The sequence below is a fragment of the Ochotona princeps genome, chromosome 6 (genome assembly GCF_030435755.1).
Source record: "Ochotona princeps isolate mOchPri1 chromosome 6, mOchPri1.hap1, whole genome shotgun sequence".
Taxonomy (NCBI): Eukaryota; Metazoa; Chordata; class Mammalia; order Lagomorpha; family Ochotonidae; genus Ochotona; species Ochotona princeps.
The window spans coordinates 6530951-6547358 of record NC_080837.1 but is presented as its reverse complement, the minus strand read 5'-3'; the positions used below and the strand labels follow the sequence as shown (position 1 = coordinate 6547358).

The following is a 16408-nucleotide window of genomic DNA, read 5'->3' as shown; positions in this document are numbered from 1 at the left end:
TTGCCCCTCCAAGTGACAAGGGAACAAAACAGGCAACAGCTCGGACAAAGACTCTGTCCAGGGAAACCATGACTGGTGCCATGGGAAGGGGCAGGACTAGAGTCAGACAGCCATGCATCCCAGGGTGGCACCTGGGACGTTCATGACTGTAAGCCAGCAGGGCGCAGTCACCTGAGTACAGGAGGAGGTAGAGAAGGGGGTGTCAGATGTGGGTTGGAGAATGTTAGGAGCGGCTGGCGCCCCAGGGAGCTCCCTGAGATCCCCTGGCTCTGTTCTCCCTTCCTCAGGGGTCCAGCTCCTGAGGGAAGGGCAGGGTCCAGGGTGCAAGGTGACAGACCCGATGCCAGCTCAGGGCATGGCAGCAGGGCCTAGCTGTGCACAGTAAGGTTGACATTGAGCTTCAGCCCAGAATAAAGTACGAGAGTATTTCCCAGGGGGCCTGAAACATCCCGGAGACACCCTCAGTGAGCCAGCCTAGCAGGCAACCCTCAACTCCACGCCCTTGACCACAGCAGAGGGAGGGAGGCCAAATGCGCAACTGCTGCCTTTATTGCATTCCAGGGGAGGCAGGCTCACTCCAGATGCACCCCACTGCAGACCTCGGGGTGTGGTGCTCAGGAGAGACCCAGGGGGCTGCCCTCACTCCCTTACACAAAAATCCCTGGGGAGCTGCTCTTCCTGGGGGTCCAGGGCTACAGCTGATGGCAAGGGCAAGTACAGACAGGGCCTGCCACCAGAGGGCACTAATGGGCCGAACCTGTCCTTGCTGCCTTTACCCCTGGTGAGAGGGACAGGAAGTAAACATCCTGGGACACCCCCACTTCAGTTTGGGTACGAGGGGATTGCACATCAACCCCTTTCTTTGAGCTATAGTGGTCGATGTGAACCTCAGGGCAGCCCTTGGCCCAGGCAGAGGCCCCAGGAAAAGCAGGGCCAGAGCACACAGGCCAGTCGAGGCTGGGGTCTGTTCCTCACCAGGGTGTTGGTGAGGGGATCAGGATCAGGGAGCCCTTGGGCAAAGGTACAAGCAAAGAGCTGCTGCAGGCAGAGGCAGGTGCAGCCGCAGCTGGGGTCCAGGCTGGGGATGTGTGTGCCAGTGGGGAGTGGGAGTTGGGGAGTGCTGGAGTGCTGGGGGAAGGTGCTGAGAAACACGCACCATTAGAGAGCACACGCAAGAGCCCAAGGGCTCTTAACTGGGCTGAGGGACGGGTTAGTGCAGGAGAAGGCAGTGAATCAAACATGGCAGCCGCAAGAAGGCACCTGAGAGTCACCAGGCCACGCCTGCAGTGGGGCTGGGGCCTGAGGAGAGGGAGAGAGCGGGGCAGACAGGGCAGAGGGTCAGTGCGGGCTGCAGGGTAGGCCTGGGCTGGATGGGCTGGGAACCCATGCAGAGCACTCAGGAGCCTCCAGCAGTGGTGGCTGTAAACTTGAAGGAGGGCCCGCTGCCACGCACTCGGAGCCCTGAGTGACAACAGCCCTGGCCGAGGCCAGGGACCTGTGAGCCACACATCCATGCTGTTGGACGAGCAGCTCAGTGAGCAGAGGCTGCTTAGGGAGACCCTGCTGGGGCCTCCGCAGCACACTTGCTCACTCCAGTTTGTTCCATACTGAGAAAGTCTCCATCGGTTCAAGCTGCTTCCTGGTGGGTCTACTGCTGCGTGGAAGCCCCCAGCCTCCTGGTGGGGCTACTGCATGCCCTGGGCCTTGCAGCCCCCTTCTTGGGTGGGAGGCCCTCCCAGGAACTGGACGGCAGCTGCCTCTGAGGCCTGCAGGGTGGCCTTGGTGCTTGAGGCACTCCTGCGGGTGCCCTGGGGACTCGGGGGGCCTTTCTTCTGGGGCTGAGGACTCAGCTGGCCCTTCCTGCCAGCAGATGGACTCTTGGAGCCTTTGGCCTTGGCCTGGGGGTGGGCCTCGGGGCCCTTGAGGGGCTTGAGGCCCAGCCTCTCGCAGTAGCTGTTGCATTGGTGGGAGGAAGCAAACTGGTCCAGCAGGGCTGGATAGCAGCTCTCCTTGAGACCTTGGTACCTGCAGCCAAATGGGAAGAGAGCAGTGGGAATCCTGCCCTGTGGCCCAGGCCACTGGGGGACTGCCTGGGTGTAGTGCCCAGGGTGCCTCCCACCCTGCCTGAGGGGACCAAAAGTCTCTCCTGAAGAATGCTGCATGTGGCAGCCTCCCAACTCACTGTGCCCTGACTCATGGGTCATCACCAGGACATTGGTCAGTGGGAGCAAGCGTCCACCAACAACTGGAGGAGACCACCCAGCAGCCCAGTCACAGGGTCATGCGTATCGGCACCACAGCGAGCTCTCGCATTGAAAAGGATGCGTAGTAGCACACGGAGGGTTCAGAATCTCAGAGCAACCTGTGTGCAGGCATCCACTACGGCCTCCAGTCCTGACCTGGGGTCAAGGGCATGCAGCATGGGGATCAGAGGCCCCAGAAGGCGGTCCTGGGGCTGTGGGTGGGCCTGGGTTCCAACCTAGAATCAGATGTCAGGACAGCTGACACCCGGAGAGACTCCCCAAGGACCAGAGCCGCTGGCTCACCCGCGCAGCTTTGTGGCGATCTGCACATCAGTCATCTTCCAGTCCACGCCTGAGAAGGCAAAGGTGGCGAGGTTCAACATCAGCCCACCATGTGTGAGACTGAACAGGAGACCCTCCCACTCCAAGACCTCCTGCCGCCCGCACTCTCCGCTTGCTGCTGACCACAGCTGTCTGCAGACAGCTTGTCCTCATTCATAGTCTCTCTTCCCAGTGTCTGCTCAATGTTGGAGGAGGAGGAAAGGACAAGCCTCAGTGACAGTGGCTCCCCCACATGGAGCGTGGCTGAGATCATCACAGCGTCATCAGCTCCGACCAAAGCCTCCGCAGTCACTTCTGCATCTCTCACACTTGGTGCTCCTACTCTTTCCCTCAGGAACACCATGGAACGTCCCACTCCCTCTCCTCCCCCTCCACAGAGCTGAGTGCTGGTTAGGGAGCAGGTCTAGAGAGGCTAGTGCCAGGGGAAGGCCTCAGGCCTGCTGGGCTTCTGCTGCTGGACTGTGTGGGGCCATCTCAGTCAAATGCAGAGTAGATGAAGCTATTCACAGAGGAGTTGGCACAAGTGGAGGAGCTGCCGCAATGGTCTGGCTCTCCAGCCAGCAGCAGAGGCCTGGGAAGTCGGAGCAGGATGAAGAGCAGGGCCCAGCTCCAGGGAGTAGGTGGACTGCACCCAGGGGTAGGGGGAGCTGTAGGTGATGAAGCAGATCCCCCCCAGTGTCTGACATGGCTTCCTCCTGGAGTTTGAGTGGCTCAGAGTGGTCTAGTACACGCACTGCAGTCACAGACTGGGCCACGAAGGCCCTGGGCTGCGATAGGGTCACATGGAAAACAGTCCCTGTCCAGCCAACAGTGGGAGACCAAGTGCTATGAGAGGTGGAGGAGAGTCAGCACTGAGCCTGTGAGCCACCCCCATCCCAAGCAGGGTCTCGCTGTGCACCCCCACTTCCTACCTGCCAGGTCTGTGACCAGGAAGCTGCCATTTGTCCACTGATACAGCCAGTGCTGGAAGGTCTGGCACTTGTGCACGGCCTCGGGGAGGCTGGTGGCTGTGGGGGGCCCTGCGCAGCCCCAGACCCGGGAGCAGTAGGACTCCAGCGGCCTGCCCAGGTCTTCCTCCAGGGTGGCGTACGGGATGGTATTGGCGGGCCGGTAGATGAGGTACAGGGGGATGATCCTAGACAGTGTCCCACGCGTGAGCGCTCCCCTCCAGCTCAAAGAAGGGTCCCTCCCACCAGGGGCGTCTCGGCTGCGAACCCAAACCCACAGAACCGCGAGGAAGGAAGCTTCCGCTGGGACTCAGGACAGAAACAGAGGCCCTTGGCTCAGAGTCTGTCCATCCCTTGGGCCACTCCCGCAGAGTGGAACCCAGTGGCAGCCTGGGGTCAAACCCCAGATGATCGAAGAGCAGTGAGCCTGGATAGAAGCCCATGCCGGTCCCCCTGCAGCCCCAGAACCGTCAGCCTGGTTCAGCCCAAGCCCTTGTATCCACAGAGCCCAGATCCTGCTGAGTACATCCTAGGTAGTCAGAACAACGTGGCCTGACAGGGTGGATGACAGGAGACTTTGCCGAGGTGGAAGTGAATCCTGCAGTCTCTATCCTTCCCTCAACTGTACAGGGTCCCCATTTGGGATGCCCCAGGAGCCGTGGCGTCACCCTCCCCTCCCTGTGTACTTACTCGGGCACTTCTCCAAAGCCAGGCACGGCCCGGGCCTCAGCCGCAAAGATCTTGCAGTACTCCCGGCTCATGTTCTGGATCTTGCACCCCTGTGGATTAGTGGGCATCAAATCCGATTAGCAGGGAAGCTCTCAGTGCGCAGCCACCTGCCAGAGGACTACTGGTAGCTTCCGGCTGGAGCAGGCAGGGCTGACCCTGCCCCATGCCTAGGCTTTAGTTAGGCAGAGGCTCTCTGAGCACTTCTGAACTGCAGTTTCTAGGGCTGCAGTAACAGAGGCAGGGCTTGGGTAACTGTGGCAAGCAGGGAAGACTACACTTCTCACCCAACCATCATGCCCAGGAGACAGCAGGTACGAGATGGGGGGAAAGGTTACTGCTGCAAACACACAGTTGAAAACACCAATTCTGAGGCCTGGACACACTCAGCTCTGATACCAAGTGCCTGAGCTAGGCCATGTGTCAGGCTTCCCTGCAGAGCTGAGAGTCCTGGGAGCCTGACATGGAGGAGATGGACAGGGCTGCAGCCCCTGCACTGGGTCTCCCGACAGGGTGCAGGTGGGAAAGGACAGGGCCGGAGTACCTGGATGGTGACATCGTAGTTCCTTCCCAGGAGAGAGGTCTCACTGCCGGGCCCAAACACCAGCAGACTGCGCACCTTGATGATGCACGTGCGACCAGACTCAAACAGGGGGTCCAGTCCATAGATGACCTTGGCCTGGGAGGCCTTCCGAAGGCCACAACCGCGTCCACGCCCTCGAAGCTCCTCGCTCACCAGCCGTCCGAAGAGCTTGTCCCCCCAGCAGCCAGAATCTGCCAGACCCTTAGCAAACACCATGGGGGTCATCTCAATCTCTTCTCCAACTGAAGGGAAACAGGCAACAGGTGGGAAATCGGGTGGAAGAGCGTGGCAGCCTCCTGCCCTGCCACCTGGCGGCTTGCTGGCTGTGCACTGGGCTCCCTGCCTACCCCTACCCTTGGAGCATAACTTGCTCCCTGAGCCTGTCACTGTGCTGGGTGGTACTCATTGCACTGGAAGTGCTTGGTGGGCACCTGAGGAGGGCAGCAGCAATCCTTACAGAATGCCAGGATGACCGTGCTTTAGGCGTGGGTGTCTGGACAAAAGCAACAGATGATTCCATCTCCAGCACCACGTTGGACGGAAACCACGTGCAGGACCAGCCAGCGCAGTGAGCAGCCCTCAGTGGCTAACCACGTGCAGGACCAGCTAGCGCAGTGAGCACCCCTCAGTGGCTAACCACGTGCAGGACCAGCCAGCGCAGTGAGCAGCCCTCAGTGGCTAACCACGTGCAGGACCAGCCAGTGCAGTGAGCACCCCTCAGTGGCTAACCACGTGCAGGACCAGCCAGTGCAGTGAGCAGCCCTCAGTGGCTAACCACGTGCAGGACCAGCTAGCGCAGTGAGCAGCCCTCAGTGGCTAACCACGTGCAGGACCAGCCAGCGCAGTGAGCAGCCCTCAGTGGCTAACCACGTGCAGGACCAGCCAGCGCAGTGAGCAGCCCTCAGTGGCTAACCACGTGCAGGACCAGCCAGCGCAGTGAGCAGCCCTCAGTGGCTAACCACGTGCAGGACCAGCCAGCGCAGTGAGCAGCCCTCAGTGGCTAACCACGTGCAGGACCAGCCAGCGCAGTGAGCAGCCCTCAGTGGCTAACCACGTGCAGGACCAGCCAGCGCAGTGAGCAGCCCTCAGTGGCTAACCACGTGCAGGACCAGCCAGCGCAGTGAGCACCCCTCAGTGGCTAACCACGTGCAGGACCAGCCAGCGCAGTGAGCAGCCCTCAGTGGCTAACCACGTGCAGGACCAGCCAGCGCAGTGAGCAGCCCTCAGTGGCTAACCACGTGCAGGACCAGCCAGCGCAGTGAGCAGCCCTCAGTGGCTAACCACGTGCAGGACCAGCCAGTGCAGTGAGCACCCCTCAGTGGCTAACCACGTGCAGGACCAGCCAGCGCAGTGAGCACCCCTCAGTGGCTAACCACGTGCAGGACCAGCCAGCGCAGTGAGCAGCCCTCAGTGGCTAACCACGTGCAGGACCAGCCAGTGCAGTGAGCACCCCTCAGTGGCTAACCACGTGCAGGACCAGCCAGTGCAGTGAGCACCCCTCAGTGGCTAACCACGTGCAGGACCAGCCAGCGCAGTGAGCACCCCTCAGTGGCTAACCACGTGCAGGACCAGCCAGCGCAGTGAGCACCCCTCAGTGGCTAACCACGTGCAGGACCAGCTAGCGCAGTGAGCAGCCCTCAGTGGCTAACCACGTGCAGGACCAGCTAGCGCAGTGAGCAGCCCTCAGTGGCTAACCACGTGCAGGACCAGCCAGCGCAGTGAGCAGCCCTCAGTGGCTAACCACGTGCAGGACCAGCCAGCGCAGTGAGCAGCCCTCAGTGGCTAACCACGTGCAGGACCAGCCAGCGCAGTGAGCACCCCTCAGTGGCTAACCACGTGCAGGACCAGCCAGTGCAGTGAGCACCCCTCAGTGGCTAACCACGTGCAGGACCAGCCAGCGCAGTGAGCAGCCCTCAGTGGCTAACCACGTGCAGGACCAGCCAGCGCAGTGAGCAGCCCTCAGTGGCTAACCACGTGCAGGACCAGCCAGCCCAGTGAGCAGCCCTCAGTGGCTAACCACGTGCAGGACCAGCCAGCGCAGTGAGCAGCCCTCAGTGGCTAACCACGTGCAGGACCAGCCAGCGCAGTGAGCAGCCCTCAGTGGCTAACCACGTGCAGGACCAGCCAGCGCAGTGAGCAGCCCTCAGTGGCTAACCACGTGCAGGACCAGCCAGCGCAGTGAGCAGCCCTCAGTGGCTAACCACGTGCAGGACCAGCCAGCGCAGTGAGCAGCCCTCAGTGGCTAACCACGTGCAGGACCAGCCAGTGCAGTGAGCACCCCTCAGTGGCTAACCACGTGCAGGACCAGCCAGTGCAGTGAGCACCCCTCAGTGGCTAACCACGTGCAGGACCAGCCAGCGCAGTGAGCAGCCCTCAGTGGCTAACCACGTGCAGGACCAGCCAGCGCAGTGAGCAGCCCTCAGTGGCTAACCACGTGCAGGACCAGCCAGTGCAGTGAGCAGCCCTCAGTGGCTAACCACGTGCAGGACCAGCCAGTGCAGTGAGCACCCCTCAGTGGCTAACCACGTGCAGGACCAGCCAGTGCAGTGAGCACCCCTCAGTGGCTAACCACGTGCAGGACCAGCCAGCGCAGTGAGCAGCCCTCAGTGGCTAACCACGTGCAGGACCAGCCAGCGCAGTGAGCAGCCCTCAGTGGCTAACCACGTGCAGGACCAGCCAGCGCAGTGAGCAGCCCTCAGTGGCTAACCACGTGCAGGACCAGCCAGCGCAGTGAGCAGCCCTCAGTGGCTAACCACGTGCAGGACCAGCCAGTGCAGTGAGCACCCCTCAGTGGCTAACCACGTGCAGGACCAGCCAGCGCAGTGAGCAGCCCTCAGTGGCTAACCACGTGCAGGACCAGCCAGCGCAGTGAGCAGCCCTCAGTGGCTAACCACGTGCAGGACCAGCCAGCCCAGTGAGCAGCCCTCAGTGGCTAACCACGTGCAGGACCAGCCAGCGCAGTGAGCACCCCTCAGTGGCTAACCACGTGCAGGACCAGCCAGCGCAGTGAGCAGCCCTCAGTGGCTAACCACGTGCAGGACCAGCCAGCGCAGTGAGCAGCCCTCAGTGGCTAACCACGTGCAGGACCAGCCAGCGCAGTGAGCAGCCCTCAGTGGCTAACCACGTGCAGGACCAGCCAGCGCAGTGAGCACCCCTCAGTGGCTAACCACGTGCAGGACCAGCCAGCGCAGTGAGCACCCCTCAGTGGCTAACCACGTGCAGGACCAGCCAGCGCAGTGAGCAGCCCTCAGTGGCTAACCACGTGCAGGACCAGCCAGTGCAGTGAGCAGCCCTCAGTGGCTAACCACGTGCAGGACCAGCCAGCGCAGTGAGCAGCCCTCAGTGGCTAACCACGTGCAGGACCAGCCAGTGCAGTGAGCACCCCTCAGTGGCTAACCACGTGCAGGACCAGCCAGTGCAGTGAGCACCCCTCAGTGGCTAACCACGTGCAGGACCAGCCAGTGCAGTGAGCAGCCCTCAGTGGCTAACCACGTGCAGGACCAGCCAGCGCAGTGAGCAGCCCTCAGTGGCTAACCACGTGCAGGACCAGCCAGCGCAGTGAGCAGCCCTCAGTGGCTAACCACGTGCAGGACCAGCCAGCGCAGTGAGCAGCCCTCAGTGGCTAACCACGTGCAGGACCAGCTAGCGCAGTGAGCAGCCCTCAGTGGCTAACCACGTGCAGGACCAGCCAGCGCAGTGAGCAGCCCTCAGTGGCTAACCACGTGCAGGACCAGCCAGTGCAGTGAGCAGCCCTCAGTGGCTAACCACGTGCAGGACCAGCTAGCGCAGTGAGCAGCCCTCAGTGGCTAACCACGTGCAGGACCAGCCAGCGCAGTGAGCAGCCCTCAGTGGCTAACCACGTGCAGGACCAGCCAGCGCAGTGAGCAGCCCTCAGTGGCTAACCACGTGCAGGACCAGCCAGCGCAGTGAGCAGCCCTCAGTGGCTAACCACGTGCAGGACCAGCCAGCGCAGTGAGCAGCCCTCAGTGGCTAACCACGTGCAGGACCAGCCAGTGCAGTGAGCACCCCTCAGTGGCTAACCACGTGCAGGACCAGCCAGTGCAGTGAGCACCCCTCAGTGGCTAAGGACCGTTTGCCACGGAGAGGATCTGGAGCGCCTTGTGGAAGCGGTGATTGCAGGTCTCGGCAGGAAGTGCCCAGGACAGACCTGAGGCCACCTGTGAGACCAGACAGCATGGCAGCAGCAGTAAACAACAATGCCTGCAAACAAAGGCTGCAGAGGCCAGTGGAAAGGGGCTCCCGTGGCCAATAATGAGACAATCTTAGCAACAAAGGGAGGAAGTACTATGAGGGATTCCACGCATCAGATTCATGTGTTCTTAATGAAAAAAAGCCAACCCTCCCTCAAGGAACCTGAAAACTCCACTAGTCACCTTTGGACAGCACTAGGGTGTCAAATCTCTGGTCTGAAATCTGCATGCAGGGGAGGAAAAGCAAGGGAGCCAGGATTCAGCCTGCCTTTTCTGTTGGAATTACACATACCAGAGAACCATATAATCATTTTAAAAACACACACAAAAAAATAATGATAGGATTTCAGTAGAAAGAGTTAAAGTAGATTAATTTTGTCATCCTTCGTAAGTAATGCCTGACAACAGGCGTGGTCTCAGGGATTACTAACCTTGGAAAGAGATAGGTCATGCAGTAAACACCTGACCTAAACACAGCACTCAATCTGAGCATGAAGCAGAGAAAATCATGTGAGACTGTGTGCTCCCAGCTGGGAGGCCAGAGGCCACGCACAGCACCCCGGAGCAGCAGACTGACCCAGAGAAAGAGCCAGCCGAGGCTGACCAAACCCTGCCATCAGGCTGCCAAAGCAGAGGAGGCATGTGGCATGTGGGGATAGAACCACACAAAGTTCCTCATCTCAAGAGACAGCACCAAGCAGCAAAGAACATCCATGGGGAGAAGGAGCTGTGCCACCTAGGGGAGCTTGCAGAGAGCCACCAGGCCAGAACAGGGGTGGCCAGCCCAGCTGGGACAACTGTGGAGCTTCTGAGGGGTGTCTGAGGACAGTATACAATGGCTTTGCTAAGATTTCAGGGGTGAGGTTCTGTTTGACAGATTGTTTCGTTAACTGAACAAGAGGTACCGGTTGGAAGAATGAATGCTTGATAAGTGAATGAGCAACTGACTGAGGGAACCAGTGAAGGAATGGATACATCTGTTCACCAAGGAAGCTTTACGATGTCTGGGGCTGGCTGCCCTCACAGTCCCAAGCCTTCGCATATGTATGAATGTCTGGGCTTAGCACCTGCTGTAGAGGCTGCCAACCCAGGCCAGAGTGCCTGCTCTGAATTTCGGCTACTGGCATTCCGATGCAGCTTCCTGGGAGACACCAGGTGGCAGCTCAGTCCTGGAGGTCCCGCCAAGAAGTTCTCGGCTCCTGGTTTCCGTTGGCGCAGCCCTGACTGTTGGTATCGGGGACAGAGTCAACAAATCAAAGCTATTTCTTTCTTTTTCCCTCTCTTTCTGTCATTTGACCTTTAAAGTAGTTGGAAAAAAAAACCTATGGGGCCCGGCAAGGTAGCAGAGTGGCTCAAGTTTTCCTCTCGCATGCACCGGGATCACATATGGATGCTGGTTCTGATCCCGGTGGCCCTGTTTCCCAGCCAGCTCCCTGCTTGTGGCCTGGGAAAGCAGTCAAGGACGGCCCAAAGCCTTGGGACCCTGCACCTGCATGGGAGACCCGGAAGAAAACTCCTGGCTTCAGATCGGTCATTGAGGCCACTTAGGGAGTAAACCAGCAGAAGGAAGATCTTCCTCTCTGTCTCTCCTCCTCTCTGTATATCTGACTTTCCAATAAAAACAAATAAATCTTGAAAAAAAAAATACAAAACCACCTCTGCAAGTCTTGAACATTTGCTCAGATCAGTCACCATCGCCAGGGAACCTGCTGAACATGTCACATTCCTAGGCCAGACCCAGGCATTATGGCATCAGCAGCGGGGGTCCATGAAAGCACACACTGAGCCAGCCGCTCCTGTGGGACTCAGGTTGCCCAAGGACCTTGGCAGGGCAGGGGCTGGGGTGAAAGCAGGAGGAGCCACCCTTCTCCCCAGAAGGCCCCGTACCTTCACCTTCTTCTCTAGAGATGAATCCAGACAGCACTGTGAGAGAGACAGAACAGAAGGAAGCTGCTTCCAGCTGACCTGCTCAGGGAGAGTGCCCTCCCAACCACCCCTGGGTGCCAGGCAGGCTGCTGGGCACTCACCCTCGGGACTGAGGCAGAAGTCTGTGGAGGCCATGCCATGCTCGTTGTGGATGGTACATCGGTACACACCACAGTCCACAGGCGATGCTTGCACGATTGCCAAGGCTGCTGGGCCCTCGTCCCCTGCACTGCACAGGGTGGGGAGCCTCTGTGACAGCCTGAGCGGGGCCCAGGGACAGACTTGCAGCCTGGGAGCCCCTCAGCCCTCTTCCGAGGCTGCTCTACACCCAGGCTCCAGGGAGTTCTGGGAGGTGCAGGAGCTCAGCTCTGTGATTGAGGGCCATCCTGGATCAATGCACATCTGCATTTCAGCCCTCACACACATGGGCATGAACCTTAACAAAGGGACTCAAGCTCTCTGGGCCTCCATTCTCTCATCTCTACCACGGGAGTAACAGAATCTCTCTCCCAGGGCTACTGTGAGGATAAAATGAGGTGGCAGGAATCACCCCCAGTGACCATCCTTCAGGAGCCAGGCCAAGCGGATGCTGTTCCCACTCAGCTTACCTCCTGCCCACCTCGCCCACAGGGCGCTGGTCCTTGGCCCATGTCAAGACTGAATCACTGAGGATGTTAAAGAACTGACACCAGAGCTTCAGGCTGCCGGAGGCATCAGGAAACTGCTCCACCCGAATCTTCCGGATCACCTGGGGGGCTGAGAGCAGGAGCTGGAGCCCGGGCAAGAGCAAGATGCCTCCCGTCCCCTTCCTCAGGTCCCCCCCCGCCGTTTCCCCCAACCCGCCATGATCCTGCTTCCCTGGGTGGGCCAGGCCCAGATCTGGCTCTTTAGTGTCGCATACATGTCTGAGGGCACAGACCCAGGCACTACCCATGCCTGATACAGCAGATGATGGACATTGTGGGCCACACGCCCTAGGAACACGGGAAGAAGCTAACGGACTGGTGCCATAGCTGGGATATCACTGAAGTCAGGCCTTGTCCCAGGCTGCTGATCTTCCTCCCCTGGAACCCTCTCCATCTCACAGCGGTAATGGAGTACTACCCCCCTTTGCAGTAAGCCCTAGGCCTAGGCCTTTCTGATCCAACCCCAGAGACAGACAGTGCAGTAAGACCATCTTTACCTAGCTGTTGACAGCAGCAGGTGCCCGCCACGGCTTCTTGGCATCACCCACCCCTGAAGCAGCGCCCAGCCCTCCCCAGGGCTCACCTTTGAGCTGGTCTCCGGCTTTCCTGGACTTGGTCAGGACTTCCTGCTTGCCTTCCTCTGGGCTTGGCTCTGCGTCCAGCCCACCGGCCTTGGGGTTGGCCAGGGTCAGCTCCTCCTCTGCCCGGGGCACCTCCAGCATGCTTGCCCTTCTGCCCTGGTTGGGGGAGCGCCTCTCCCGGCCTGGAGTCCCTGGGGACCCAGGCGCCAGGCTTTTCCGTGATCCCCGTGGAGACACTGAAGGGCTCTCTCTCTCCTCGGGCCTCGCTGCTTCCTCATCTCCTGATGCCCTGACTTTGGGGAGAAACCGCTTCCTCCGGGCGCCCAGAGCCAGCTCCTCAGGGGTGGCTGCGGGTAGCTCTGCCACAGCCTCCCCTGGGACCTTGTCCGCTGGGAAGGCCTCCTGGGCTCTGCCCCCTGCTGGTAGCAGTCCCTGCTCAGGGGCTGCTGGCTTCCCTGCCTGCCCCAGGAGCCCTCCTGGTCCCTCAAGGGACCCCTCCTCCTCCCCCTCATGGGCTCCTGCTGAGGCCTGCCCAATGCCCTCCTCACCTACCACGATGGAAGGGACGGTGAACGGGCTGGGGCCCAGGGCGCGGGAGCCCTGAGCTGCGGCCAGGGCCCGCTGACCAGCCTGTACCTCGCGGTCTAGGAGGCCAGTGAGGCGGCGGGAGGTGCAGGGGCTCAGGAGCAGGCTCTGTGCACTCTGCAAGAGGTGGTTGTTCTCCACACGCTCTAGAATGCGCCTCGATGTCCGTGGACTCAGCCCGGCCACTTCCACACTGGGGGCCAGAGTGGACGGGGGGGCCAGACCCCCAACTGCACTGCCCTCCCGAGCCTCGGCCCCCACCCCACTTGTCTCCGTGCTGGACAGTTTCAGCAGTAGCAGCAAGTAGTTCTTCAGGGAGTCAATAAGGCCAGGGTCACAGCTGCGGGGCCCTGAGGTGCCCCCTTGCCTTGGGGCTGCCTGGGCACAGGCCCCCTCACTGCTGGGGACCATGGTTTCTGGTGGGGGATTCTGTGGAGGGGGTCCTGGGCCCAGGTGCAGTGTGGGGGCAGAACTCGGCAGGGCCTGGTCCACGGCAGGCAGGACGGTAGCAGGACAGCTGTGTGTGGAAGCCAGGCTGTGGGGCAACCCCTCCTGTGGCCTATCAGCCAGGCCTGGCCCAGGAAGAGAACCTGCTCTGGGCACCTCCTGGTTTGGGTCAGTTGCAGGATATCCCCCCAGGTCTGTACCCAGCTTGTCCCCTGGCTGCACCTCGGGGCATGGGGACAGCCTGTCCTCCTGTGGGGCCTTGACAGGGCCTGGCCACTCTCGCCCTTGGCTTTGTTCTCCTCCCTCCTGCTCAGAGCTCGCCTGTGGCAGTGGCTGGGCTGGCACAGGAAGGGGCCCTGACAGGCGACCCAAGACATTCCCTTCATGGGCCCTGGGTGGCATGGCCCCTGTGACCTCCTCAGATATGAGCACAAAGTCAGCTTTCTCTGGGATAGGAACCTCTGCTGGTGTCTGTGCAAAGCCGTTGGGGCCCTGAGGCAGCCTCGGAGCCTCTGACGAAGGGAGCTGTGGGGCAATGGACTCGGGGCTAGGGTTGCTCCAGGCCTGCGGCTCCTGCTGACCGTTTGTGGCTGTCGGCGTGCTCCCCTCTGACTGGGCTGCCTTTGCCTCCTGCATCCTTGTCCCTTTTGGAGCCTTCTGGTCCACCTGTGTCCTCTCCGCCTGCATCAGCACATCCCTCTGGGCACTCTCGTCTGCCGGCAGCCTCTCACTTTCCTGAGTTACCACGTCCACCTCTGTCTTCTCACTTGCCTGAGTCTTCTGGGCTCTTGGGGTCGCATCTGCTGGGGCCCTCCCATCTGCCTGCATCTCTCCATCCGACTGCCTCTCTTGCTTGCCTCTGGTCCTCTGGTCAACGGATGACACCACATCCACCCGGGTATCCGTGTCCATGGGCTCAATGACGCATTGACTTCTGGATGTGCCACTACTACCCACAGGAGCAGCACCAGAGCCACTGCTGGCCAATGGTGTCGGAGTTGTGGTCGCCTGAGACTCCTGGACCTGCAGACACAGAGACAAAAGCCAGAGCTGAATAACATGCATGCCAGGGTCTCCCTGTGTAGCACCCAGACCATTCTCCCAGGGATCCTGCCACCTGGTCTCTGAAGCCTGCAGGGAACTAGCAAACAAAGCACACGACAAGGTCCCAAGCCCTGACCTCAGAGTGTGAACTAGGGTGCACCCAGCCCCAGCCTGAAGAACCCAGGGTTCTCCCAGTACTCAGCCGTCAGCTCCTCTCCCCAGGCCTCCCACAGCAGCCACTCAGCCCTTTTCCTGTGGTCCCCACTGCCTTGGAGAGAACTGTGGGTGACGTGGGGGAAAGTGCCACAAGGTGTCCCGTGAGCCGCCTCAGGGACAGCACTCACCAGGAACATGGTGGCCCACACATGCAGGGGGTGCAGGAACCACAATAGTGCGTTGGCCGAAAAGCCAATGAAATGTTCTACTTGAGCTCCTACAGGCCAGGTCCAGGCTGGGCCCCCCAGCAATGACAATCTTCCCTCACAGCTCCCAACACCGTGCCATACCTCTAAGAGGCAAGGACAACAGTGGTCAAAGAAGGGATGTGATCTATCCGTGACCACACAGCAGACGGCACGGTGTGACTAGCTGGGCATATCTCTATTTCAAGGCCATGGCCATGTCACCTGTGTAATCAAGGTGGCTCAGGACACTACCTGCCTCCTCCTCCTGACTGTCATTAAAACCAAGTGAACCTCACTGTCAGGGAAGAGGCAGGGGGAACAATTATGGGAATCAAACAACAAAAGAATGAGGATGCAGACCGGTGGGCCCAGACATGCCAGCAAAAACACTGACACATGGGGAAAGGCCTCCCCTTCAGGTGACAGATCGGCAGAGCCTGCACCCGGTAGGATCCTGGGACACGAGGAGAAGCAGAAGATACAGGAGAAGTACCCAGCATGGACAGGAAGAAGACAGCCAAATACCAGCAACCCACAGTGAGGGACCTTCTGAACATCACTGCACTGAGAAAACAGCTGCTGAACAAAAAGGGACTTCAAGACCACTGTCCCCATAGGCCCTGATGGGCGCAGCAGCAGCAAACCAACACCAGTCACCTGAAAGTCGATTTAGGAAACCACAGCAAAACAACAGATGGCACTCACCAGATACATTCAGCTTACATGACACAAATTACATACATCGCACACTAACATGCATTATCATATGCTACACCATAACACAGTACATTAAATGACACATACATTGTATACATGTTATACATGAGTACATATGACACACTTTACACAGTAATACATGCTACCACATATGACACACTGACACATATTAATGTGCAGCTGTGGAGCCAAGACCCCACACAAACACATGTTGAAGTGGTAGACCAGGGAGCCAACTCCACATGCCCTGATGACACAAAAACAAGACAACCAGCACCTAGTGGAAGCAAAGACGACAAGCAGAGAATGTTCCTTGATTGTGTCACACATAGGAGCTGACTTGACCTTATGTTGAAACACTAAGGGACTGAGATCTAGGGCATCCAACCACAAAGGTCGCCGCTCGGAAGGGAGCCCTGAGGCTGGCAGGAGGCAGGGTGCTGGGAGCAGGCAGGGGCCAGGAAGCAGCGCTGCACTTTCTCGCTGTGAAGGGCTGACAAGGATGAAACAGATGTCCGGCGTTATAAAAAGCTACAGCCAGTTCTAAACCTAAGAATTACACACAAAACCAAACAGCCCACTTCATGAGGGACTTCAAGATAAATACACATAAAAATATTTAAGTACAGAAATTAAAGTGCCTTCTTAAAATGAAATTATGAGTGAATTTTTGAATGTGGGAAAGGGTTTAAAGAGTTCAGTGAATATCTAAAGAATTTTAATTAAAATAAATACTCTTTCAGTTTCTCTGTCAGAGTCAAGCAGTGATTACTCACACGGTCATGTGTCCTGAGCCATGGCGCTGTGCCAGAGCTCTGAGAAACATTCAGGTGATAGAGCTGTTACCGAGTGCACTTAACAAACCCATCTGGCACAGCCCTCCACACCCGGGCTATGCGGGATTCATCGGTCTGGTTCTCTTAGTACTGTGATGGACAAAACAGCATGAAATAAAATCCAGCAAGG

At 59.3% G+C, this 16408-nt stretch overlaps 1 protein-coding gene across 5 annotated transcripts in view; it reads right to left on the bottom strand.

Moving 5' to 3' along the window:
- Positions 1–805: 805 nt before the first annotated feature.
- The window catches only part of ALPK3 (alpha kinase 3), a 47068-nt gene continuing 31465 nt past the window's right edge, over positions 806–16408 (bottom strand). For 4 of the 5 annotated variants that reach the window (XM_004594601.2, XM_058665511.1, XM_058665513.1 and 1 more), the window contains 9 exons: positions 12248–14300; positions 11587–11734; positions 11080–11207; positions 10940–10975; positions 4803–5083; positions 4223–4311; positions 3497–3720; positions 2547–2595; positions 806–2025 (listed from right to left, as the gene is read on the bottom strand). In XM_004594601.2, the coding sequence (XP_004594658.2) occupies positions 1686–2025; positions 2547–2595; positions 3497–3720; positions 4223–4311; positions 4803–5083; positions 10940–10975; positions 11080–11207; positions 11587–11734; positions 12248–14300 (3348 nt within the window). In that variant the 3' untranslated portion in view covers positions 806–1685. Of the gene's footprint in view, positions 2026–2546; positions 2596–2630; positions 3157–3496; positions 3721–4222; positions 4312–4802; positions 5084–10939; positions 10976–11079; positions 11208–11586; positions 11735–12247; positions 14301–16408 lie in introns of those variants that run through there. The other variant, XM_058665514.1, reaches the window with a different exon arrangement.